A 27,371-nucleotide genomic window follows, 5' to 3' on the forward strand; every position below is an offset into this window, starting at 1 on the left:
ACTTCCGGGACCTGTCTCCTCATTCAAACAAAACTCTTTCCAAAGGAGCCATCCCTTTCCTTGCAGATACTTGCGGAGTTCCAGCTCCCACGTGGGACACTGACCTACTCTGCTACTGCTGCTGGTCGCTGCGACCACAAACCTTTCTGGATCCATCAGACGTTCCATTGCCTGCATGGCCATTTCCTCTGACTCTCTTTTAGTTAATTTGGAACAGGGGGTTGCTGGGGTTGTGTTTCAAGAAACGGGTACGGCTTACACTATGTTCCGTTCACAAAACTACCGAAAGTTTGTCGCAACAAAAATGCTTTCAGTTTTACCTTACAGCCCTGTTAGTACGCATGCACTAAACACACTTCCGAATTACGCTTATTAGTTTGAACACCTTGAATACTCGTGATTTTCTTTACTTTCTTACTTTCTCTGTAATTTGGAGTTCTAATTCAAATTTCAGGGTCCTGGACGGTGTGGGGTTTCCACTTACAACCGTGTCCCGTCAGGAAGTCGCCACTAAATGTTGCACGTTTTGGTATGTGGGCAAAACGCGTTTATTGGGGTGTATTAACTTCCAAGTGCTTAACACCACTAGGCTCTGTTCTATGTATTTATTCAGCTTAGGAGTCGCCAGGTGCCGTATAGACACCGTCACGAGTATTCCAAGGTCAAGTTCAAAGTAATAAAGACGATACACCGATTAGTAAGGTCCAAACGATAATATTTATTATACAGTTATAATAAATACTCATGCACACACTAAGAGACTAAGCTATGACTAAACTAAAGTAATCAGAATACTTATCTGACAGGAACAGGCAAGGTCGGGGAGCGAGGCCTTCGTCCTGGTCTTGGGCTGCAACCTTCAGCAAGCGTTCTGGTCACTGGGGGTTCTAGCGGGCTTAGTTCGCGTAGCGAGCGTCGTACTGGCACTTACGGTTCGGCGGCTGGTGCTCAACGGCTGGAGTCAGGAGGTAGCTTCAAGGTCTTGGTCAGGACCGGAGCACGGAACAACAGACCGGACAACACGAGGTCCCTGTCTTTTATAGGGATCCCATTGTCCTTCCCTCTTCTTGGGCGGGTTTTAACCTTTGGTTATCTATTGGGTCAATTCCTCATCGATACTGTTTTAGTTCCCCAATGCGAGGGGGTCTCCGTGATGGGGGGGGCGTTTCTTATGCCCTTTTGTTTGGAGGTTTCTGGTAGCTGTGTAGCTTCACGATGACAGCCCTCGGTTTCTGCCTCGCCTTGGGTTTCAGCCTAAGCGATCAGTGCGCTCTGTCAATCTCTGCAGGTGCTGGGGAAGCTGTCTATCCCGACGAGTTTGTCTAAGATTTGGGCAACATAGCCTGTCTGGTCCATCAATACCTTCAGGCAGGCCCAAGGTCTGAATGTTCTGCCATTCGGGACCTGTTTTCTTGGTCCACCCCTTTCTCTTAAATTCCCTTGGGCTGCCGCCAACCTTTTTAACTTCTGCCTCCTGGGTGATGATCCTGTTACTCTGGTTCGTCGAGGCTTTCTCCAATTCGTGGATTGTTTTTTCCTGTCCTTCCACCTTTTTTCCCCAGTCAATTGTTTTTTAAAGTATTTTTATTCAACAACATTTTCAAAAGATGGCACCCAAGCAACCCCCAAACAAACAAACAAGACAATTCCCCCCCCCCCCCCTCCCCCCCACCCCCAACAGTCAACTCCCGAAAGTGCATGATTAACAAATCTCTCCTTCATCCCCCTCAGCTCAAACATTTTCTTCTCGAGGGTCAAAAACTCCAGTAGGTACCCCCACCACGCTGAGGCTCGGGGTGGAGAGGCTGGCCTCCACCCCAGCGAGACCTGCCTTCGAGCGATCAATGAAGCGAAGAATAAGATATCTGCCCCCAAGTCCGCCAGCAGCTCGAGCTAGTCTGGCACCCCGAATATGGATTCTATGGGGCCAGGCTTCACATCCACATGCAAGACCCCCAAAATTGTCCTGAATACCATTCCCCTTGTCAAAGTTTCTAGTTTCGGACATGACCAAAACATGTGATCATGATTCGCAGGGCCCCTTCCACATCGTTCACGGGCATCTTCCACACCCTTGAACAGCTGGCTCATCCTGGATTTGATGAGGTGTGCCTTATACACTACTTTCAGCTGTATTAGCCCCAACCTCTCACATTAAGTCGAAGCATTCACCCTTCACAGCACCTCAACCATAGTCCCTCTTCTAGTGTCTTCCCCTGCTCCTCTTCCTTAGACTTAACCCCCTTTGTGGACACCCCATCTTCCTTCAGGGCCCTCCTGTAAATCACCAAAACAACTCCCTTTTCCAATCGACCACCAACAACGACTAAGGCCAGGAATACCTTCCTTTTGAAATCTTGCACCTGCGTGTACCTCAACCCATCTATCTATGTCGACCTATATTTCTCTCCCAACTCTAATCGTCCTCCAAGGAGTAAATCCTTCATTTCACTGATGCCCTTCTCCTCCCAACCCCTAAACCTCGCATCCCTCCTTCCTGGCTTGAACCCATGATTTTCCCTAATTGGCATTCTCCCTGACCCAGCCCTCAGTTTAAAGTGCAGTCTAAATTGGCTACAAATCATCAGCATGGCCACCTCCACCTGACTTCCCCCCCCCCCCTTCAAATACTTTTCTGGAGCCATATATATATATATATATTTTTTTGTTTATTGTGCAAAATAAGTGGGGATTAGAGAGATATGTCTCTTGGCGATGGTCCAATCTGTTAATTCTTGTAAACAGAAAGAGTTAGCTTCTGGAATAAAATTAAAGAAATATCAGGTGTCGGAGTTCTAACTTGTGGAGAACCACACTGGTTTAATGTACAATGTAGCAAAACCTGCTTTCTGTTCTATAGTATTGCATTTTAACTTTATGAGGACTAACTTTACATCTATCATAGGAAAATACTTGAATGTTTTATTGAGGAAGTAAGAGCAAGATATTTAGATAATCGTGATACTTTAAAGCAGAGTCAACACTGTTTTCTGCAAGGGATGTTGTGTTTGACTAATTTGGGAATTATTTGAGGTAATAAACAGGATGGATAATGGGGAATGAGTATTTGGATTTCCAAATGGCATTCTGTAAGGTTTCACATAAAATGTTACTACATAAGATGGTGTTGGGAAGACATTGGCATTGATAGAGGATTGGCTGGCTAACAGGAAGCAGAGAGTCTAGATGAATGGGTTGTTTTGGGGTTGGCAAGCTTTAATTCATTGTGTACCACAGGGATCAGCGCTGGGGCCTGAACTATTTGCTATCTATATTACTAACTTGGATGAAGAGACTGACCTTGTGTACTTTAGCAAAATTTGCTGATGATGCAAAGGTGAAATAGCAAGTTATGAAGAGTAACAAAGACAATGCAAAATCACTTTTCAATTTAATTGCTAATGGGGTGCAGGTGTTGCTGGCTAGGCTAGAACTTATTGCTCATTGAAACCTACTAAATTCTGCAGGGGCTTGATAGGGTAGATGCCGAGAGTTTCTGTTGGTTGGGGAATCTAAAACACGAAGGCACAGTCTCAGGATTAGGGCTGATCGTTTAGGACTGAGATTTAAAAAATAATAAAAAAATAAAAAAATAGCATGGCCAAGCTACCTACCCTGCACAACTTTGGGTTGTGGGGATAAGACCCACGCAGACATGAGAATGTGCAAACTCCACACGGACAGTGACCCGGAGCTGAACCCTGGTCCTTAATGCCATGAGGCAGAAGTGCTAAGCACTCCGCCACGGAACTGCCCCTCATTTAGGACTGAGATGAAGAACAATTACATCACATAAAGGTCTGTAAAGCTTTGGAATTCTCTCCTTGAATGGTTCTGGATGCTCCATTGTAAGGCAAGGTTAGACGGGTCTTTGGTGTATTGGGGAATTAAGGGATCTCTGGAGTGGGCAGGAAAATGGAACTGAAGCCCAAGATCAGCCTTGATGGTATTGAATGGTGAAGGAGGCTCAATGGGCCATATGGTCTATCCCTCTTTATTGTGTTCAGTATCTGAGGAGTCATGAATGGTACTAAACATTGTGTAAGCATCAGTGAACATCCCCATTAAGAAGCAGCTGATGATTAGATCTAGAACACTATCCTGAGGAACCTGTGCAGCGATGTCCTGCGAACTGAGATGATTGATCTCCAACAACAACCATCTTTCCTTGTGCTGGGCATGACTCTAACTAGTGGAGAGTTTTCTTTCTGATTCCTATTCACTCCAGTTTTGCTAAAGCTTGGTCAAATGCTGCCTTGATGTTGATTTTCGACCAAAGCTGTAAGGAGGTTAGGAGCTGAGCGGCCTTGATCGAATCCCAACAGCGCATCAGAGAGCAGACGTGTAAGTGCCACTTGATAGCAGTGGCGACAACCCTTTCTGTCACTTTGTTGATGATTGAGAGCACGCTGGTGCGGTAATTCGCTTTGTTTGATTTGTCCTGCTTTTTGTGGACTGTTGGACATACCTGAACAATTTTCCACATTGCATCTTCAGTACTATTGCTGGAATATTATGCTTTCAGCTATTTCCTAACACTACGTAGTGTGATTAGTATATAAATATATTATATTTATTGCAGTAATGTTATTTAAAAAGCCTGTTTTTTTTATACATGCATGCATAGAAAGCTGTAATTAAGGTGGCATAAAAGTGAGATAATTATTGATTCTAACCATTGCTTGTTTACATATAAATGGAATAGTGTTTATGTTTGGATAGTTCCCTGGGGTGTAGATCATTTCAGGGGTTGTTTGGTCCTAGCTAAGCACGTCATGGAACATCTTGGTGGGAAGATGCTTTGTGCTTGGGATACAGATTATGTAATTAATTGGAGGAGCCAAGTCTGTCTTTAGTTTTTGCTGGTTTGCCATGGGATTTTGAGTGGAACAGAAGGGTCTTCCTGTTCTCTCTCCAAAAGGTGTCTACCCAGAACAGCAAGTAACCTGATTTGTTAATTTTATTTACAAATGACATTTAACTAGAACAAAGAAAAGTACAGCACAGGAACAGGCCCTTCTGCCTCCCAAGCCTGCACGACCATGCTGCCCGTCTGAACTAAAACCCCTGACCCATCCAGGGACCGTATCCTCTATTCCTATCCTATTCATGTATTTGTCAAGCCACCCCTCAAAAGCCACTATCGTAGAGGGTGGCATGGTGGTGCAGTGGGTTAGTACTGCGGTCTCACGGTGCTGAGGTCCCAGGTTCGATCCCGGCTCTGGATCACTGTCCGTGTGGAGTTTGCACATTCTCCGTGTTTGCGTGGGTTTCGCCCCCACAACCTAAAATTTGCAGGGTAGGTGGATTGGCCACATTAAATTGCCCTTTAATTGGAAAAAATGAATTGGGTACTCTTGTTGCTCATTCTGGGTGAGTGTGCTTTACACTCAATTTGGCTCTGTTTTATTCCTTAGCTCTAGAGTTGCCAGGTATCGTTAAGATACCACCACAAGATTCAAGTTCAAGTTCAGACCAATAACTCAATACACCAGTTAGTAAGTTCAAACAAGACATGTTTATCATAATACAGTTATCTACTACTTATGCATATAAAACTAAAAGACTAGGCTATTCCTACCACTAACAGGCCAATACTTATCTGGAATAAGGGAACTGCCGGATCAGGGAACAATGGCCTCTTGCTTTGTCCTGGATCCGCAGGCTTCCAGTTGGTGTGGACTAAAGGGGTCAGGAGTGTCTACTCTCGTAGCGTGTGTTGTATGACACTTGCTTGATGGCGGCTGCTGACCAGGCCCCTCCTTCTCAAGGTCTTCTGCTGCAAAGGTGTTCTGCTGGGAGGGCCGGCTGGTCAAGAAGAAAGAATCAGTCCTGGGACCTGACTTTTATAGGTCCCAGGGGCTTTGCATGCTTCTGGGCGGACCCTCTGTAAACCTGCAATCGATTGGGTCTCTTCCCAATCGATTGATTTGAATTTCCCCAATAACGGGGCTGTTCCTCGATCACCGGGCGGTTCCTTACACCTTATTGGTGTCGTTTGTCTCAGACTCCACTGGCGCCGGGATGTCTGACCTCCTTTAGAATGTAGTGATTGCAGTTAACTGTTGTGTCCATTGTGCCTGGGAATCACCGTGAATCGCTCACTTAATATGCGCAGCTCGTTAGTTACAATTCTGTCTGGTTTCTTTAGCAGCTAGAATACAGGGGATTCTGCAAACTGCTTGTTTCTTTGCCAATGTCCATTTTTCCCTGTAACCTTTGCGTTCTTCCATTTTGTGTGAGGAAGTGGCCAACCCAGGTGGCTACACTCCCTCCTTGTGATCCTAATGCGAAAGCGTGAAGGATCACCTAAGTACGGTGTCTCCGTTCCCTGACCTCAGGCCATGGCCTCTGCACTTTCCTCAACTATGCAGAAAAATTTTATCCAGAATCTCTATTTGGCGCTATTTCATAGGGGACATGCATTACTTGGGAACCTCTAACTATCCTTGATAAACTACACTCACTTACATTCAATCATTCTAAACTTCCTATCAATACAAACTTACAGCAGCATTCATGGCACATTTCTCTGACTCGGCAGTCGAGCTCAGAGGTAAAAAACATTTAAAAGTTCCTTCATTTACATGGCACGGCAACAACGAAAAGAAAATCCTTTATTTACATTTCAAGGGGTTCGGGGGACTGATGGAAACCGAAGATAGGGGATCTCGTCCTATATACAGTCGAGGTACGAGAGCGGTAGGCTCTCCTTCGCCATTTCCTCATCCGAAGGGTCTGAACTAGGATGCAGACAATCGCTAGTGCCAAAAGCGATTCTATCACATAAGACAAGGAGTACCAAGTTAGAAATCTGGTACACCAGGTCGGTGTACTGTTGCTGTCTACTGGGCTTGGAGTGGTCTGTGTCTGGGAAACATTAACGGCCGGGGTGGGGGTAAGGGGGTTCGCGTTCGCGCGCAAATATACAAAAGTGATGAAGAAAAATACAGTCGTGGCTGTCATTTTCCTTTTCTCTTCTCTTCCTTCTGTTCTCTTTTCTTGCTGTGATCTTGCTCTGGTCCCTCCTTCGAATGTCCGAAAACTAGGGGATCAAGCATAGTATCCGTTAGTGTTCTGCTTAATACCTCGAATGATAGTACATCTGTCCTCTTGTGCCAATTTTCCCTTTATAAATGGACAAGTCACTCCCTGTGACTCCCCTTATTTTTTTTTTACAAAACGAAATTTAGGACCAGGTATATACTCACATACTGTACCACTGCGAGCCGTCTCGCAGGCGTTGCAATTTACCATCCCACTGTTACTGGATGTAAATAGCATCTGGAATGGCAACCAAAGGGCTACCTAAAACAAAGGAAACAAAACCAAACTTTTTAGAAATTAGACTTTTGAATGAGTTGCGTATGGGCCGCGACGGGTAAGATTTGGGTGGAATCCCCGGGTAGGGCGTGCTGTGCTGTACCCGAGTTTAGTTGACCAGAGGGGTGGTCCTCAGACAGGGCAGGTCCTCAATGCCGTTTCTCCACTGCCTGAGCGACCTGAAACGAACGGGCAAGAATGTAGTCATCATGGGGGTTGCCTCTTTTGTCCTCCAAACAGAAGAGCAGTTATGAAACTGGAGCTAGGGAGCTCCCAGTGGATTCAAGGGAGAAGCCTTTAGCTGGGCTTCAGACATTCCAGCTGATTTGGCGTCTTACAAGTTTTCAAAGGTATCGGCGGACAAATTGAGTGTGTCCCCGCAGAGCTACTGTTGCTGGGAAGCAAACAAAACACGAACAAACAAACATGCAACAAACATACTGCAGGTTCCATCAGAAAAGGACACCGTTTATCTCTCAAGCGGTTATTCTTTTTACATCATCTGGACACCTCAATTCTCTTCATTCTCTGCGAACAGGGTCGCAAAGGGGTTGCCGTGTCGGGAGTCAGACTTAAAGTCATCCTCTTCTCCCGGATCTCATACCCTTGTATGGATCAGGCATGCTATGAGCGAGTTGTGTGACCGAGGGTCTCTCTCGTCATTCTGGATGAGCCTGTAAGAGTTGTCTCGGTGCCAAATGGTCGTGTCCAAATTTGTGTGAACGTTGTCGGGGTCGTCATAGTTGGGCGGTGGGTCTGGGTGTGGGTCTGGTGTCTTAATGTAAGTGATCTCCAAATCACTGTAGTCGGGGTCGTAGTTGGTGTTTGTGGGGTCTGGTGTATCAGGGCAGTAGAGAGGCGTGCTGTAGCTGTCGTCAAAGTCACAGTTGCTGTCTCTGCTGTGGCAGCTTGTGGGTGTTTCGGGGCGTGGTGGGCGGAGTCGAGGTCGAGTCCGATGAGGTGCGGGTCTGTGAGGGGGAGGGTGGAAGTGTGTCTCTTGTGGGTGGGGCGTGGTGTTCTGCTGCGTCTAGCAGGACATGGTGTGTGTGGTTGGACTGTGTTCCATATGCCTTTAACTGGTTGATATGGAACCAGGCAGTATTCCCGTTGGGGTACTTTATCTTTATACTGAAGGGCTGATTTTGTCCGCAATTGAGTACGGACCTGAAAATTTTGGGGCCAAAAATGTGCTGGGGTTATAAACAGATAACATTACCTGTTGTCCAACCTGAAACTCTGTGGAATGTACTGTTCTGTCGAAACAAGCCTTGCTCTGTTTCTTTTCCTTTCCCAATTTAACTGCGGCTGCTAACTGAGCCGATCTTGCATTTTCCACTAATTGCTTTACTGCTGTCTTGTGTGTGAGGGCCGTCACTTCTGGGCTGGTCATGTCGAGTCCTAAAAGGAATTCGGAACCTTTCATGGGGCGTCCGGTCATGTGTGTGTGGGGTGAAACCTGTTGATGCTGAAACAGTATTCCTTAAGAACATGTGCGAATGGGAGCACTGAATCCCAAGTGGTATTGCTTTCCTGGACCATCTTTCTAAGGGTTGATTTTGAGTCCGGTTCATGCGTTCCACTATACCGCTGGACTAGGGGTGGTACGCAATGTGGAAATTCTGTTTAATGCCGAATATGGTCAGGACGTTCTTCATGACCCGTCCTGTAAAATGAGATCACTGGTCCGACTCCATACTTCTGAGGAGTCCCCATCTAGTAAAGATGTGGTGTGTCAGGATCTTTGCGGTTGTTTTGGCTGTGTTAGTTTGAGATGGGAATGCCTCTACCCATTTCGTAAATGTATCAGTGACCACCAATACGTATTTATAGCCATTCCTGCAAGGGGGCAATGGACCTATAAAATCGATCTCGATGTTTGTCCAGGGGCCATTAACGGGGCGAGTGTGACTGAGCTGTGCCTTCTTCGAATACCTCTCCGGGTTATTCTGAGCACAAATCAAACAATTTTCGATGTAATGTGTTACATCCTCTATCAAATCTGGCCACCAACAGAGCTGTCTCAGGTGGGCTGTGGTGGGGTCTATCCCTTGATGTCCATGACTGTCCTGGAATAAGGCAATCATCTGATTCCTGTCCTTTTCAGGAACCACATACAATTTATCTTTGAGAACCACACCATCATGTGTGGTCAGAGCGTGTTTAAACTTGTCATACGGGGCCAAATACTTTCCTCTACTAATCTCCCTGAGATTTTGTCCTGTACTAGATCCTCAATGTTTGTCTGTGAGACCTGAACTGAACTCACAGGGGCGCTAGCTGGGGTGCTAGTTGGGGGTGTCCAAAAATGTCCGTGCCTGGAAACTGCTTTTGCCAGTGCGTTGGCTTTCACATTTCCAGGGGGGATGACTGATGGTGACTTCTTACTTTAATGATGCTATAAGTCCTATCCTTTGCCTGTTCTAGGATATGGCGGAGCAATGGGGCTGATGGAAGGGGCTTTCCATCTGCGGAAACAAAACCTCTTGTCTTCCACAGGGGTAGAAAATCTGTCAAACTGTTGCAGACATATATAGACTATCAGAATATATATCTGCTGGGCTGGGGAACGATTCTGGGTGGCCCACTATGTAAGCTATGGCCACGAGCTCTGCTGCCTGCGCACCTAAGTGGCCGGGTAACTTTAACGATATCTCTTCTAATGCGTGTCCCTGCGCATCCTCTACGTGGATGCCGCATCCTGTAATGCACTCACCATTTAAAACAGTGGATGAACCATCCACATAAATCTTCAAGGGGGCACATGTGTCTGTGTGCTAGGGGCTTTGAGTTGAGGGTTGTCTGCTAAGAAGGTGTGTGTCTTAGTCCGTTTAACTGTGATGTCCCGTCCTTGTAAAAGAAGTGTCCACCTAGCTGCTCTAATTTGGCTAACTGAACCGTCCGGCCAATAGAAGCTGTGTGGGGGTGTGTTCGGTCAGAATTGTTATGGGGCTTAGTCCGGTAATGTACGAGAAGTACTGAACTGCCCAAAATACTGCCAGTAGGTGCCTCTCGCAGGCTGAAAGTCATGAGACATAAGCCACTGGTCGTAGCTGCTCGTGCCGTTCCTGAAGGACCACGGCCGAGAGGGTCAGATCGGTGCTAGCTACCTCTATTGCGTAGGGGGAGAGTTGGTCTGGAACTTGTAGTGCGGGTGCTGCGCTAAGGGCTTTCTTTAACTCTTCCACAGCCTCTGTATGTTCGGAAGCCATTCCCAAGGGGCTCCTTTCTTAAGGAGGTCTGAAAGTGGGGCTGCCTTGGTCGCAAAACCATCGATATGGTTCCGACAATACCCAACCAGTCCTAAAAACGACCTGAGGGCTGAAACATTTTGGGGAAGGGTGCAATTTGACGAACGAGTCAATTCTTTTGAACTCGATCTCGCGTTTGCCGTGCGTGATGATTGTACCCAAATACATCACTTTATTCTCCAATAGTTGGGCCTTTCTGGGGTATACTTTACATCTGATTGACTGTAAGAGTTGTAGGAGTTCAGACAGAAGCGTTATGTGCTCTGCCTTGGTGTCTGTCTGCAGTAATAAGTCGTCCATATACTGTACCAGACATTCGGGTCGGGAAAATTTTGCTAGTCCATTTGCCAGCTGTCGGTGGAAAATGGAGGGGGAGTTGTGGAATCCTTGTGGGAGGCATGTCCACGTGTACTGCTGACCTTTAAAAGTGAAGGCAAATTTGTACTGGCACGCCTTCGCCAATGGGATTGACCAAAAGCTAATGTCCAACACCGTAAAATACTTGGGAGTTGAGTCCCTGCTTGAGCATGGTCTCGGGACTTGTTGCTACCGTGGGGGCTGCTGCTGGGGTAACTTTGAGTTCCCGATAATCAATGGTCAGGCGCCATGATCCGTTGGACTTCCTCACTGGCCAAATAGGGGCATTATTTGTGGAGGCTACTGTCCTTGGTACGTCCTGCTCTAATAAGCTCTCTATTACCTTTCCGATTTCTGCCTCCGCTTGCAGGGGAAATCTATACTGTCTTTGTGGTCTTGGGTCAGGTCCTGTAATCTGAACTTGTCCAGTCATTCTGCCGCAGTCGTGCCGGTGACTGGCAAATGCTGTCCTGTGTTTGTTTAAAACTGCCCTAACCTGTTTGTCCGTGCTGAGCGTGGTTGGGTCAAAACAATAGTCGCCTACTGCGCTAATCCTATGTTCGTATTCACCTACTGTGAGCGTTGCGGGTGCTCTCTGATTTTGCCATTCGCCAGACACACTGATTGACTGGGTCGAACGACAGGCTGTGGGCATTCATAAAATCAATGCCGAGTATGTGTTCTGTTGTGTGGGGCAGATCAACTAAAACAACGGGGTGTCTGGTGGAGATGTTCCCTAGCTGGATTGGTACAGGGGCTGTAATGGTTCCTTGCTGTGAGTGTCCTGTAAAACCGCTGAGTGTTATTATGGCTGTAGTGGGCCACGTGTTTGCCTGTGGTGTAGTGGAGGAATTAATGGTCGTGCGGGACCCTCCTGTGTCCCAAAGTAATTCTATGGACTTCCCTCTAATCTTTGCTGTGTCCACCGGCCTTCCGGATTGGTCCCAGTGGGTGTCACAGACCCAAGTGGGGGAGCCCGAACACCGTCAGTCCGTTCCGTCCACATTGGTCTGTCCTGACTGCGTGTCTATACTGTGAATAGGCTTTGCTCTGTTACTGTTCAGAGTGCCTGTCTGCTGGCCTCTCAGATTTCTGCGGGGCGTTGCATTCTCTAGCAAAATGCCCTAACTGTCCGCAGTTAAAACATTCCTGTGACTTCTGTGGGGGGCTGTTCTGTCCCTCATTTACCCATGCGGGGTTCTGGTGCGCTCTTACTGCTTGGATATCTACCTCGGTTTGCGCCTCCTCGGGCTTCTTAAATGCTGTCTTATTGTGCACAGATTGCTCCCAAGCTCGGGACGATCCTTTCAAGACCCATTTTTCATTATGGGCCTCTTATGTGGGGTCGTAATTGAAGCAGACTTTCTGTCCTGCCTCTGTGGCGTGGGAGATGATAGTGCGGGTCAATTTAACCATGTTATCTTGGGTCAAATGTGCGCGGTCTAATTCACCGAAAACTACAGTGAAGTGAATCCACAGCCTTCCTGCAAATGCTGTGGGGTGCTCGGTCTTTTTCTGCCTACACTTGTTTCGGCCTTCAACTGGGTCTCCTCTGTTATACCCTATCGCATCCAAAATAGCTGTATGCATTTCTTCGATGGTGCCTCCTCCAACGTTCTGTGGGTCAGGGAGGGCTGCTACTACTGATTAGTCTAAACTCAAAACTGTGAACTTAACCTGCACTTGTGCATCAAGGCCGTACATGGTTCCCTGTTGTTTAACTCTTGCAAAGAATTGGTGGGGGTCTGAAGTGGGGCGGAACGGGGTGATTTTCTCACGCGTGTCCCTTAGTTGAGTCACGGTTAAGTGGGTGGTATAAGTGATCTCGGGTGCGCCGTCTGCGGTTGCTTTTTGTTGGGTGGTGACTGTGTTCATTGGTGCGGGTGCTATCTGATCTGTGGGGTGTTGGGGCACTTTCCTTTTCTGCTGCGTTTCTAGTGCACATGTTCCCTGAACATATCACTGCGCTGTCTCGCTTAACTCCTGCCAATCTGGTGCATTCTCTTCCTCTAATTGCGTTCCAAAGGTTTCTTCGAAGACATTCTGCACAGAAAGCAGAGATTGCAGCTCCGCAATCTGCTTCCTACAGTTTGCATGGTCCACTGTGCTTCGCCGTTGCTCAGTGGTGGCAGCATGGAGTGCCCGTAAAGCTGCCTTCAGGTCGCTACACTGCTTCTTCAGTGTCTCTACCTGCTTCTCTGATTCTTGTCTTATCAAGACTGCACGCTGCAAATCCTGATGGGCTTTTGCGTATTGTACCTGGGAGCTGCTCAGATGGGCTAGACGAGACTGGTGTGCCCTCTTGGCATCATCCACCACTCTATCCTTATCTGCCAACTTTTGCCTTAATTCTAAATTCTCTCTTTCGATGTCCCTGACATCCACTTTGCTCATTCTATTTCTCTCCTCTAAATCTGCTCGGAGCGTCCTGACGACCTCCTCTGTGCCTCGCAATTGTGCCAAGCAGAACACAATTGCCATCGGCTTACGTGCTTTACTCAAACCTTTCTTATGAATTTCAGACAGGTTCTCCCACCAAGTATGCCCTATACTCCCGGGACCTGTCTCCTCATTCAAACAAAACTCACTCCAAAGGGGCCATCCTTTCCCTTTGAGGTATTTCCTGAGTTCCAGCTCCCAAACAGGACACTGACCTACTCTGCTGCTGTTGGTCGCTGCGACCACGAACTGCTCTGGGTTCATGAGGCGTTCCATTGCCTGCATGGCCATTTCTCCTATCTTATGATCTCTTTTAAGTTTGGAACGAGAGATATTAAGGCAGTGCTATAAAATACAGGTATGGCTTTCGCTATTTTCCGAATTATGAACTCCCGACAGTTTGTCGCGACAAAATCTCTCGGTTTTACCTTATAACCCTGTTAGTTACGCATGCAAGAAACACACTTCCGAATTATGAGGATTGATTTGAACTACTTGAAGACTTGTGGTTTTTCCTTTTCCCAATTGGATTTCTGATTCAAATTGCTGGGTTCTCTCTGAGTGAGGGGGCCACTTCTAGTCGAGTCCCATCTGGGTCGCCACTAAATGTTGCTCGTTCTGGGTGAGTGTGCTTTACACTCAATTTGGCTCTGTTTTATTCCTTAGCTCTAGAGTCGCAAAGTATCGTTAAGATACCACCACAAGGCTCAAGTTCAGACCAATAACTCAATACACCAGTTAGTAAGTTCAAACGACACGTTTATTATAATACAGTTATCTACTACTTATGCATATAAAACTAAAAGACTAGGCTATTCCTACCACTAACAGGCCAATACTTATCTGGAATAAGGGAACTGCCGGATCAGGGAACAATGGCCTCTTGCTTTGTCCTGGATCCGCAGGCTTCCAGTTGGTGTGGACTAAAGGGGTCAGGAGTGTCTACTCTCGTAGCGTGCGTTGTATGACACTTGATGGCGGCTGCTGACCAGGCCTCCTTCTCAAGGTCTTCTGCTGCAAAGGTGTTCTGCTGGGAGGGCCGGCTGGTCAAGAAGAAAGAATCAGTCCTGGGACCTGACTTTTATAGGTCCCAGGGGCTTTGCGTCCTTCTGGGCGGACCCTCTCTAAACCTGCAATCGATTGGGTCTCTTCCCAATCGATTGATTTGAATTTCCCCAATAACGGGGATGTTCCTCTATCACCGGGCGGTTCCTTACACCTTATTGGTGTCGTTTGTCTCAGACTCCACTGGCGCCGGGATGTCTGACCTCCTTTAGAATGTAGTGATTGCAGTTAACTGTTGTGTCCATTGTGCCTGGGAATCACCGTGAATCGCTCACTTAATATGCGCAGCTCATTAGTTACAATTCTGTCTGGTTTCTTTAGCAGCTAGAATACAGGGGATTCTGCAAACTGCTTGTTTCTTTGCCAATGTCCATTTTCCCCTGTAACCTTTGCGTTCTTTCATTTTGTGTGAGGAAGTGGCCAACCCAGGTGGCTACACTCTGCTTCCACTACCTCCCCTGGCAGCGAGTTCCAGGTTCCTACCACCCTCTGTGTATATATAAAAAGGCTTGTCTCTTACATCTCCTTTAAACCTTGCCCCTCGCATCTTAAACCTACGCCCCCTAGTAATTGACTCCTCCACCCTGGCAAAAAGCTTCCGACTATCCACGCTGTCGATGCCCCTCATAATCTTGTAAACTTCTGTCAGGTCACCCCTCAACCTCCGTCATTCCAGTGAGAAAAACCAAGTTTCTCCAACCTCTCCTCATAGCTAATGCCCTCCATACCAGGCAACATCCTGGAAAATCTATTCTGTACCCTCTCCAAAGCATCCATATCCTTCTGGTGGTATGGCGAACAGAATTGAACACTATATTCCAAGTGTAGCCTCACTAAGGTCCTGTCCAGCTGCAGCATGAGTTTTCAATTTTTGAACTTATTACCACGGCCGAGGAAGGCAAGCATGCCGTATGCCTTCTTGACTACCTTCTCCATCTGCGTTGCCACTTTCGGTGACTATATAAAATTACAAATAGCAAAGGACCCAGCACTGATCTCTGAGGAACGTCACTAGTTACAGGCCTCCATTAGAAAAGCACCCTTCCACTGTTACCCTCTTGTCTTCTATGACCGTGTCAGTTCTGAATCCATCTTGCCAGCTCACCTTTGATCTCGTGTGACTTCACCTTTTGTACCAGTCTGCCATGAAGGACCTTGTCAAAGGCCTTACTGAAGTCCATGTAGACAACATCCACTACTCTACCCTCATCAATCATCTTTGCCACTTCCTCGAAAAACTCGATCACGTTAGTGAGACACGACCTCCCTTTCATAAAACCATGTTGCCTCTCACTAATATATCCACTTATTTCAAAGTGGGAATAAATCCTGTCTTGAAGAACCTTGCTATCCTTCTTAAACAAAGGAACAACATTGGCTGTTCTCCAATCCTCTGGGACCTCCCCTGTAGCCAGTGAGGGTACAAAGATTTCTCTCCAGGCCCCAGCAATTTCCTCCCTTGCCTCTCTCCGTATTCTGGGGTATATCCCATCAGGTCCTGAGGACGTCTCCTTAATGTTTTTCAAGACCCTCCATACCATCTCCTTTTTGATCTCAACATGACCCAAACTATCTACACACTCTTCCCCAGACTCATAATCCACCAAGTCCTTCTCTTTGGTGAATACTGACGCAAAGTACTCAGTTAATACCATGCCCATTTCCTCAAGCTCCACACACAGATTCCCTCCCCTGTCCTTGAGTGGGCCAATTCTCCCCCGGCTACCCTCTTCTCTTTATATACGTCTAAAAAGCCTTGAGATTTTCTTTAATCCTGCTGGCCAATGACTTTTTGTGACCCCCTTTTTAGCCTTCCTGACTCCTTGCCTAAGGTTCTTGCTACTTTCCTTGTAGCCACACTTGCATTGTGTGTTTCCAGCCTCCTAGCCTTGACAAATGATTCCTTTTTTCTTTTTGACTAGGCTCACAACATCTCTTGTTATCCAAGGTTCCTGAAACTTGCCATACTTATCCTTCATCCTTACAGGAACGTGCTGGTCCTACATTTCTATCAACTTACATTTGGAAGCCTCCCACATGGCAGATGTCGATTTGCCCTCAAACATCTGCCTTCAATCTACATTCTTCAGTTCCTGCCTAATATCAGATTGCTTGATTGGAATATATGTAGTGAAGGTGTAGGGCATAAGCTAAAGTGTGTCCCTTTTATTTAGGATCTGTTTTAACTGTTAATTGTAAAGCTATTTATTTTGATGTGGTTAGTTTTGTGTTTAAATTGAAGTTTGTTTTGGCATAAAAGACACTTGCTGGTCAGCATTAACATTCCTGGAGTGAAGTATCCTTTCCTCAGTTTTACAAATTGCACATTGTTTGGGTTTCTTGTCGCAGTGATATTAACAAAAATTGGGGTCTTGTCCGGTATCCTAACAGTAGAGTGAACTGAATTGACTAAAAACTGGCATCTGGGAACCTTGGGAGGAGGTCGAGCTGGATCATCCACTCGGCACCTCTGGCTGAAGATGGTTACAAATGTTTCAGCCTTGTATTTTGCACTGATGGCTCTTCCCTCATTGAGGATGTGGATATTTTTGGAGCTACCTCTTGTTATTTTTAATTGTGCAACACCATTCACGACTGTTTGTGGCATCACTTATTTAGATCTGATCTGTTGGTTGTGGGATCGCTCAAGTCTGTGGTACAGAGGGCCCTGGATGCCCTGGTGCATAAATCATAAAGATCACATTCAAGTACAACAATTAATTCAGAAAATAAATGGGATGTTGACCTTTATTGCAAGAGACTGGTGTATAAAAGTAGGGAACTCTTGTTACCACTCGAGGCTTTAAGACTGTAAATTAAATACTGTATACAGTTCTGGCCTCCTTAGAGGGATATAAGTGCTTTGGAAGCAGTTCAGAGGAGATTTTACTCCGATGCTTACTGGGATGAATGGGTTGTCTTGTGAGAAAGTTGAACAGGTTAGTTAGGTCTATACTCATTGGATCTTATTGAAACATTCTGGGGGAATTGACCAGGTGGATGTTGGGAGGATATTTCTCTTAGAACTTGAGGGTACAGCTTAAAAATAAGGGATCCTCCATTTAAGATGGAAATGAGGAGGAATTATTTTCTGAGCGTCTTTAGACCTCTGAATTCTCTTCCCCAGAAAGCAGTGATGGCTGGGTCATTGAATCTTTTTAATTAAGCCTGATTTTTAATTGACTAGGGAGCTGCGGGTTAAGGAGGCAGGCAGAAACGTGGGGTTGAGGCTGCAGTCGGACCAGCCATGATCTTTTTGAATGGTGGAACCAGCTTTGCACCAAATTACCTACTCAGCACGGTAGCACAGTGGGTAGCACTGTTGCTTCGCAGCTCCAGGGTCCCATTGCTGAGATCCGAACAGCTTATAAAACCTACATTTTAAGTTTTAAAAGTTGATCATCTGTAGCAGTGAACCTATGCTTTTATATTGTAAAAACCTGCAATTTTATTTTCCGTAACTGTAAAAATATTGTCAGTTTTGCCACCAGTGAACTGAACCGTGTCTATGCTTCAACAGACCTTGGATCATCTTGCATTTGTATTCACAATGCTTTGTTTTTCTGTTGGAATATAACTCCCTGCTGCCATTTTGCTGCTCCCAAAGCAGAGTTTGACAAAATATATTGTCGAAATGTATTTGTTATCCCCCACTTTGCATCATGTAGCCAGTTGGGAATCTAAATGTGGCTGATGGGTTTTAAGAAAAAATACGCTGTAGGGCATTTGCACAATGTAAGCATGGGTATCTCAATTTTCTTTCTGTTGGTAAAATGGTAGGATGAAGATAGGAGCATGTTTTTTGATTGTGATTTGGTAACGAGTGGCTATAAATATTAAGTAAATATACATGTCAAGTATATTTATTTGTATTGTGTGGTTTTAGGTGCTTTCTACAGAAATTAGTGCCTGCAGCTAAATTAATATTGTTTGTAGCAACACCTGGTGGTTAACCATTTCTGTTAGACATAGTTGATCCATACAAAATGACACCTCATTGCAGCATTGAGGAATCAGTGCTCTGTTAGGAGGTTCTATCTTTTGTATTTAAACTGAATCTATATCTGCCCCTTCAACTGGATGTGGAAGATTCAATAACATTTAAGAAAGAACAGGGAAAGTTATCTACAGAAAATGCTGGGTAAACTCAGCAGGTCTGTCAGCATCTGTGGAAAAATGAATTATTGTTTCAAGTCCATATGATCCTTTTACAGAACTCTTGAATAATTGTATTTAAAAATAAGCAGAGCTTTTTTTTTTAACAATGATGGAGGAATTTGTGCAGTATTACTATTACAAGTACTGTTTGCAAGTTGTGTCCCTTTGCATTTCCTGTTAGCCCTTTCGGTTGTAAATTCCTGTGATTCCAGTTATATTGGAAATTGTTTATGTAAACTATCCATGTTGTTTCTTCCTCCAAGTGCTCTCCACCCCCCCTCACCCACACCCATCCTACCTTCAATCTCTTGTTTTCCAGTGTCTACCCAATCCTTCGTTCCTGTCAAATTGAGTTGCTTCTGCATGCTGATTTAATGTCTGCAACTCAGTGGCAATCTGCTGCTGATGACCACGAGGAATATATCAAACTTGATGGATTACATAGTGAGGGGTTTGTTGTACAGGGAGGATGAATAAAGTCTAGTCACAAACAGGTTAGCAGAATGTGGCCAACAGAGTTTAATGTGGAAACGGCAAGTTAATGCTTATTGGAGGAAAAACAAATAATTTGACTATGCATTCAATGCAAAAATGTCAGGACGTGGAGGAGCTGGGAGCTTGGGGATGAAATGAGAACCTGCAAGTAGTTAATCCATTAAAGCCTCCTTGCTGTTAGATTCCTTATCAACATCAGTATGTGACAAAACTTTCTCCAGCTCAGCTTTGGGAAGACTGAGATGTTGTTTTCAGTCTCTGCAACAATCCTGCTCTTGAGCTACTGATTTCATACTCTTTGTGCCCACTGTCACAGGTGGCACCAGTTATATATAGTCTTAAAAACTATGTTCTCTTTGACTGCTTACTTCCACCTCTTCATAGTTGTCCCCATCCTCCCCAATCTCTGCCTATTCTGCCACTGTATCTGATGTAAGTGACTTTATTTCTACATATGGCTGCTTTAGCTTGCTGGCCTTCCCAGCAAAACTCAGCCGGGCATATCAATAAAAAAAAATGTTTTCCAATTAAAGGACAGTTTAGCATGGCTAATCCATCTACCCAGCACGTCTTTAGATTGTAGGGGTGAGACCCATGCAGACACTGGGAGAATGTGTAAACTCCACACGGACAGTGACTCGGGGCTGGGATCGAACCCTGGTCCTTGGTGCTGTGACAATGCTAACCACTGCGCCACTCTCTGCCGGGTATACCATAAGACTGAAGAACAGAATTAGGCCGCTCGGCACATTCAGTCTGCTCCGCCATTCAATCATTATTTTAAAAATGTTTTTTTATTGGGTTTTGTACATGATCTAAATGTAGGTATGTACATAGCAAGGTAAAACGCAAAGGATCTAGGAAATATAACAGGGCAAGAGGTCTTTACTCCCTTCTATTTTCTCTTTTTACAGAATATCAAACTAGGGTGGAAGGGGTCACCTGGGTGGTGTTGCCTAATGCTATTTACATTCTTCGGTGCAGTTGCCTCTGCATCGGCCATTGCTGTTTCTCCTTTCTGTTTTTCCTTGCTTTCTCTTGCCATGCTGTAGTTGCTGCCGTTGTCTTCCCCTGTGCTCTTCCTCTCTTTCTCCCCCCCCCCCCCCCCCCCCCCATCTCTTTCCCCCCCCTCCCCCTTTACTGCTGCTCCTGCTCCCCTTTCTTTACTGCTGGGTTCGGCTGCATCATCTTGAGTTCTGAATTCTCCCTCAGTGTGCCCAAACAGGCGCCAGAATGTGGCAGCTAGGGGCTTTTCACAGCAACTTCATTTGCAGTGTTAATGTAAGCCTACTTGTGACGGTAAGGATTATTATTATAAAAATTCAAAATACTTGCCTGTAATTTGTGCTGTAGACATGTCTAACCCTATCTCTCCGTTTTCTGTAGCTCTACATTGCCTCCTTGACTTTGTGCCTCCTTGACTCTGGCTGTTTGTGAATTTTTACCCACTATAATACCTTGCCTCAGCATTAGTGGAACTTTCAGTCACCTTGGTCCTTTTCTTTTGAACCTAATTCTCCAACGTCTCCGTCTTTCCATTTTTTTCTTTCTTAAACCTATTGTCCAATTTTGTCCCATGTTTTTGGTCACCTCTCCTAATCATTGTGTCCCTCTGTCTTGCCATTTCATAAAGGACTGTGGATATTTATTTGATTTAACTTCTATACAAATGTTATTGTGACAGTAAAATAGTAACATTTGCTGGGAGCAAAGAGCTTCTCTGAACCCCAGCAGAAATTTACCACTTTGATTCTTACTTATGTATTTTTCCTCCAAATAGTCAGACCATTGTGGTTATTCTTGTAGTTCATTACTCAGCATAATTTTTCAGAAGTGGTTTACTTTCTTGGTTGGCATGTGAGACTTTAAGGTCATTCCATGATCTGCTTGAGATTGCAAATAATGAAATGAAAATTGCTTATTGTCACAAGTAGGCTTCAAATGAAGTTACTGTGAAAAGCCCCTAGTCGCCACATTCCGGCCCCTGTTCGGGAAGGCTGGTACGGGAATTAAACCCGCACTGCTGGTTTTGGTCTTTACAAGCCAGCTATTCAGCCCTCTGTGCTAAACCACCCCCTAAATAACAAGACTACTTAACATAGGATAGATTTTGTCTATCTGTTTCTTCTATTAAAGATTGTTGGAAATCTCTGGGCAGACCAGCTATTTTTGATAACTGTATATTTGTTTGGCTTTCAGCAAAAGGATGGGTTCTGAGATGTCACCGTTGAGCATTTTTCAGCTTTGTTTTGTTTATAGCACTAATGTTCATGCTTCTGATTTCAGGTTACTGAATCATGTGAAGAAGGTGATAAAATAGAACAAACTGATGTACTTCCTGAAGAATCTGAGAGGATCTTGATGAATACTGAGCACTTGACGATAACTAAGAATATAACTGAATCTGACATTTTTTTGTCAGCAAGGTAAAATATTAAAGGCTTAGCAATTGAACAATTTTGGGTATTATTCATATTGACACTGGGCTGAACTTTTACCAATCTAACCACTCTCTTTCCTAATGCCATTACTTCTGACCCATCTGCCTCCACCTCTATTTTGAGCAGTGGGATTGGCTTTGGATGGCTCACCCACCCATGGCCCAATTGAGTACCTTGTGTGGAATGTTAATGCCCAATTAAGGGGCTAATCCTTCTGGTCTGATTTAACAGATGGCGGAAGAGGCTGGTACTTTGTATGCAGTCCAGCAGGATCAACTTTATGGGCTGCTGGCCGTTTATAGGCAGGTCGTGCCTCCTCGTCCCCATTGTTAATTGGAGGCCTTTACCTTCTGTGCTGCCAAATATGCCCTATCGCCTTTGTTAGGGTCTATCAGTCTGACCAAGTGAGATTCCAGACCTACCTTAATGTCCAGGTCCATTGCTGAATGCCTCCTTCCTGGCCTGCATGCAGCTTCAGCAGTGGCCACTGCGCCTTTTCCTGCAAGCGTGCTACTGCAGAGCTGCTGGCCACCGATTGGCTGGCAGTCCGAGACAGCACTTCCTCCTGGAGACAAACAGAAGTCCTACTTCATGCTAATTGAAGGGCTATTTCCCCAAAAAACTAAAGAGGGACGAGCTAGCATGCTGAGACAGGCTAGTTCCTGATATTTTCACTGGGTTGCAGGGAGTCTGCCCTCTGTATAATCCAACACAGTTCATAAAATCATAGAATCTCTACAGTGCAGAAAGAGGCCATTCAGCCCATTAAGTCTGCACTAACACTTCAAAAGACTACTCTATCTAGCCCCAACCCGACCCTAATGGGCAATTTAGCATGCCAATCCACCTAACCTGCACGTCTTTGGACTGTGGGAGGAAACTGGAGCACCTGGAGGAAACTCGCGCAGACGCTGGGAGAATGTGCAAACTCTGCAATCACACCCTGGTGCTGAGAGGCAGCAGTGTTAACCACTGTGGCATCTTGTCGCCCAGTTGGAATTAGTATATCTATTTGTCTTAACATTGAGAATTGAAAATTTTACATCCCGTATCTGGTAAATGAAAATAACAAAATTTCAAAATTCAGAATTTTTGTTTAACTGCTGCCCAAGTTAGTGATGTAATGTTGAGTCATTTATGTGGTGTCTATATTACATTGTTGAAATCTATAAGATACCATCTCTATTTAGTAATTAGAACATAATATTTGCTTCTAAAATACTTTGTACGTTTTATATTTGCTTCTGCTAAGTCTTCAATATAGGTCGAAGGAAAATGGTTCAATCCAGTTTAAATAAGCATGATCTAAAATCAGTTTTCTGTAATAATTTAAATAAATCACAAAAGGTTTATGGGGTTACTTATTAATAAACAATTTTATTGAGGTAGTTTTTGGCTTTGTAAACAGTTACAGACATCAACAGAAAGAAAGCAAAAAAGGCAAAAATGTGCAAACATCCATGTACACTCAATACGTCAATCGTAACATACTGCACAAGCCCGCTCCTCTCCCACCGGTACTACCCGCCATTTTATGTTTATGGGGTTACTTGACCAGACACACTTGATACCAATTTAAAGTGAAACTGTATGATTCCTAAATATTTCCATTCATCTCTGACCGCAGAGGTGTTCCTACTGCGAAGCAAAGTGTATTGTGCATCAGTTCCCGTACTGAATGTTACCATTTGATCGGCATTAAACTGAATGACTAAACTGTATATCATGTTTGTTGATGACCCAAATATTTGTCCTTCATTTCACAGTAGAATACCATTGGAAACATTTGAAGGTGGTAAATGTGGATGTATAATGGGTTGAGAAGAAGAATGCACCCATCAACATGTGATTAGAAGTGAAGTTTTGAAGCTTGGATACTTTCAGTCAGTTTTCAGGATATGGATGCTTCTCAACATTGTTCCTATGCAGCTGCATACTGACCTAGGGTGGGGATAAAGATAGGTGGAACTACAGCTGGTAGCAGAGCAGCTTCTGGATGAAATTTTGAGCTTTCAAAAAAATAATCTTTGCCTTTTTTGTAGAGAGTATAACATTTTAAAAGGCTGTTTGGTTTGGAAATAATAGCCTCTTATAGTTTACACAGATTGCTTAATTTTTTTTCAAGCTTTTGTTTGACATCAAAAATCAGTTGAATTAAATGTTGCATTTCATTAAAAATGCTTTCTTCTGATAGTTTTCTATTCCTGATTATGTGATCGAATGACCTGCCTATTTATGGTAAGCTAGTAATGGTTCATGACCTGTAAATAAAGCTGGTTATAGGTCACTTTTTTTAAAACAACATGACTTTGATAGTCACTGGTGCTTCAATGCAGCACTGAGGGGAGTGCCGCATTTTGGAAGTGTTGTCTTATAGATGACTGTAAACGCTGAGTCCAATGCCTGATTAGGTGGATGTAAAATATCCCACAGCACTATTCAAAGATTAGAGGTTTTCTCCTAATGTCCTCGGCAACACTTATCCCTTAATTAGCCCTATGAATCAGTTATCTCAGTCCTGATTGTAGGACCTTGCTGCGTGCAAATGAGTGCTTGTTTCTACACTTCAATCTATTGATTAAGTTGTAATGCAATTTGGGATATCCTTGGAACGTGAAAAGTAGTATGGTAAATGAAAGTTTCCCTTGTCTCCTAGATTTTGATTAGCATTATTTAGATGTTACAAACTAAAACAGATGTTAAATTATTTATTCTAAACTGGTTAATCGAGAATAGAACTGACACCAAAATTCAATCAACTTTATTTCCAAAAATAATGATTCCAGCTTTCTTCAAGATTTAATGGTGTAATCCTGAAGTGTAGGAACTAGTGTCCCCACACATATTGTTGGAAGGAAAAGGGAGATTAGTTTATATGAAGTATTTCTTCCTTGCTATCTCCCTCAATTGCTTAACTGAAAGACCGACATTCCAGCTTTTAAATTAGAATCTCTAGTTGTATTTTGCTTTTAGAATTGGAAACATTCAAAAACATTGATGTGAACTGTTGTCTCACTTCTGCTTAAATCATTTATTTGAACAAGTCAATTTTAGTTCTGTTCAGATATCACTTAGATGGAGCACAATTGTTAGCCACAATAGGGGTTAGAAAATAACACTATTTTACCACTCCAGGTCTGACCATAAGATTTTTTTTGAGTTTAAAAATGAACTATTGTCTCACTTGAATAAATTTTTTTTTTTTAAATTTAGAATATCCAATTCATTTTTCCAATTAAGGGGCAATCCATGGCCAATCCACCTATCTTGCACATTTTTTTGGATTGTGGGGGTGAAACCCACGAAAACACGGGAAGAATGTGCAAACTCTATATGGACAGTGACCCAGAGCCAGGATCGAACCTGGGACCTTGGTGCTGTGAGGCAACTGTGCTAACCACTTGTGCCACTCTGCTGCCCTGTCTCATTTGAATTTAAATCATTAATTTGAACAAATCAACTTTATTTCTGTTCATATCACACACAATTGTTACGGCGAATGTAACAATTCTCAGCCCTCCAAACACGCATCATTAGTTAGTGTCATTCCCTGCCTTTTCCGTGTACCCCTGCATATTGTTTTTATTCAGGCCATCATCTAATACCCTCTTGAATGTCTTCATTGAATCTGCCATACTTCCAGGCAGATCCGATCTGAATCACAGGGAAAGTTGTTTTTTTGTTGTTGTTTTCTTGCATCATATTTACTTCTTTGGTAAATCACTTTAAATCTGTGCATTCTCTTATTCAGTCAATTTTGTATCCATGTTGCTACTGTCCATGAGCTATAACTTTTGTAAGTCTGTCATGTGGCACTGTATCGAATGCCTTCTGAAAGTTCATCTACACCATATTAACCATGCTACCCTCATTGACTCTTTCCGTTACCTCTTCAAAAAACTGCATGTTAATTCATCTTGATTTCTGCTCAGAAACCCATGCTGGCTCTTTCTAATCAAGCTACATTTTTGCATGTGACTGCTAATTTTATCCCTAATTCGAAGCTGCGACTGTTTTGTTCAGTTGTCTCTCGTGCAGTTGTGTTCAGCAGATTTCCACAGCAGATCTCTCTCTCTCACACTCTCACTCTCTCACTCTCTCACTCTCTCACTCTCTCACTCTCTCACTCTCTCACTCTCTCACTCTCTCACTCTCTCACTCTCTCTCACTCTCTCACTCTCTCACTCTCTCTCACTCTCTCTCACACTCTCACTCACTCTCTCTCACTCACTCACTCTCTCTCACACTCTCACTCACTCTCACTCTCTCACTCACTCTCACTCACTCTCACTCACTCTCACTCACACTCACACTCACTCTCACTCTCACTCTCACTCTCACTCACACTCTCACTCTCACTCACACACTCACACTCACTCACACTCACACTCACACTCTCTCACTCTCTCACTCACTCACTCACTCACTCACTCTCACTCACTCACTCTCTCTCACACTCACTCACTCTCTCTCACTCACTCACTCCTCACTCTCACTCACTCTCACTCGCTCTCTCTCACTCACTCTCACTCACTCTCACTCTCTCACTCACTCTCACTCACTCTCACTCACTCTCACTCACTCTCACTCTCTCACACTCTCACTCACACTCTCACTCACACTCACACTCTCACACTCTCACACTCTCACACTCTCACTCTCTCACTCTCTCACTCTCTCACACTCTCACACTCTCACACTCTCTCACTCACTCACTCACTCACTCACTCTCTCTCACTCTCTCACTCTCTCACTCTCTCACTCTCTCACTCTCTCACTCTCTCACTCTCTCACTCTCTCACTCTCTCACTCTCTCACTCTCTCACTCTCTCACTCTCTCACTCTCTCACTCTCTCACTCTCTCACTCTCTCACTCTCACTCACTCCGGCACAGTGATTAGCACTGCTGCCTACTATGCTGAGGACCCGGGTTCGATCCCGACACCGGGTCACTGTCTGTGTGGAGTTTGCATTGTCTACCTGTGTCTGTGCGGGTTTAACCCACACACACACACACACACACCACACACACACACACACACACACACACACACACACACACACACACACACACACCAAAGATGTGCAGGTTAGGTGGATTGGCCATACTAAATTGCCCCTTCATTGGGGAAAAAAATAATTGGGTACTCTAAATCGATTTTAGAAAAAAGTTAGGAAAAACGAACAGGAGATGGGTCTTCCACACGGTCTCTTTCATCCCACTTAGTCGAACGCAAGCTTGTGTATTGTAGTCGTTTCTTTAATATGGACATATTTTAAGCAGACATTTTCACTATCCTAAAGTCCTCTTAATATGCTTCACATTCTTCAGATTTTCTGTTTGTATAGCAGGATTAAACTGTTGTCATTTTCCTTTCATATTCTTTCAATTTTACTATCTTGTGTGAAATGGAAATATAGATTTAATCCTTTACCAGAATCTTTGTATTTCTAATTTTGTGATTTACGCAACTTTTAAAATTACTTCCCAACCCGGGAGCCGCATCCACCAAAGCCGTGATTTTTTTTTTTTCCATTGATTTGTGGTATGCGGGTATAACTGGCTGGGCCAGCAGTTATCCCCCATCCCTAATTTCCCTTTAATGTGGTGGTGAGCTGCCGCCTTGAACCACAACAGTCCCTATGATGTATGTACATACATCCACAGGGTTGTTGGCGTGTTCCAAGATTTTGAAGGAATGGTGCTATAGTTCCAAACCAGGGTGGTGATGACTTGGAGGAGAACCTCCAGAGGACGTATTCCTACAAGCTGCTGGTTTGGAAGGTACTGCCTTAAGCCTTGTTTAAGGGAGGGAGACGGGGAATGGGTGACCAAAAGGCAGAG

At 44.5% G+C, this 27,371-nt stretch overlaps 1 protein-coding gene across 3 annotated transcripts in view; it reads left to right on the top strand.

Moving 5' to 3' along the window:
* LOC119965263 (protein FAM13B-like) overlaps nucleotides 1-27,371 on the top strand; it is a 212,025-nt gene that overhangs the window by 40,454 nt on the left and 144,200 nt on the right. For all 3 annotated transcript variants that reach the window (XM_038795769.1, XM_038795770.1, XM_038795771.1), the window contains one exon: nucleotides 21,372-21,511. In XM_038795769.1, coding sequence (XP_038651697.1) covers nucleotides 21,372-21,511 — 140 coding nt within the window. The remainder of the gene's footprint in view (nucleotides 1-21,371; nucleotides 21,512-27,371) is intronic.

Source organism: Scyliorhinus canicula, chromosome 4, assembly GCF_902713615.1.
Source record: "Scyliorhinus canicula chromosome 4, sScyCan1.1, whole genome shotgun sequence".
Taxonomy (NCBI): Eukaryota; Metazoa; Chordata; class Chondrichthyes; order Carcharhiniformes; family Scyliorhinidae; genus Scyliorhinus; species Scyliorhinus canicula.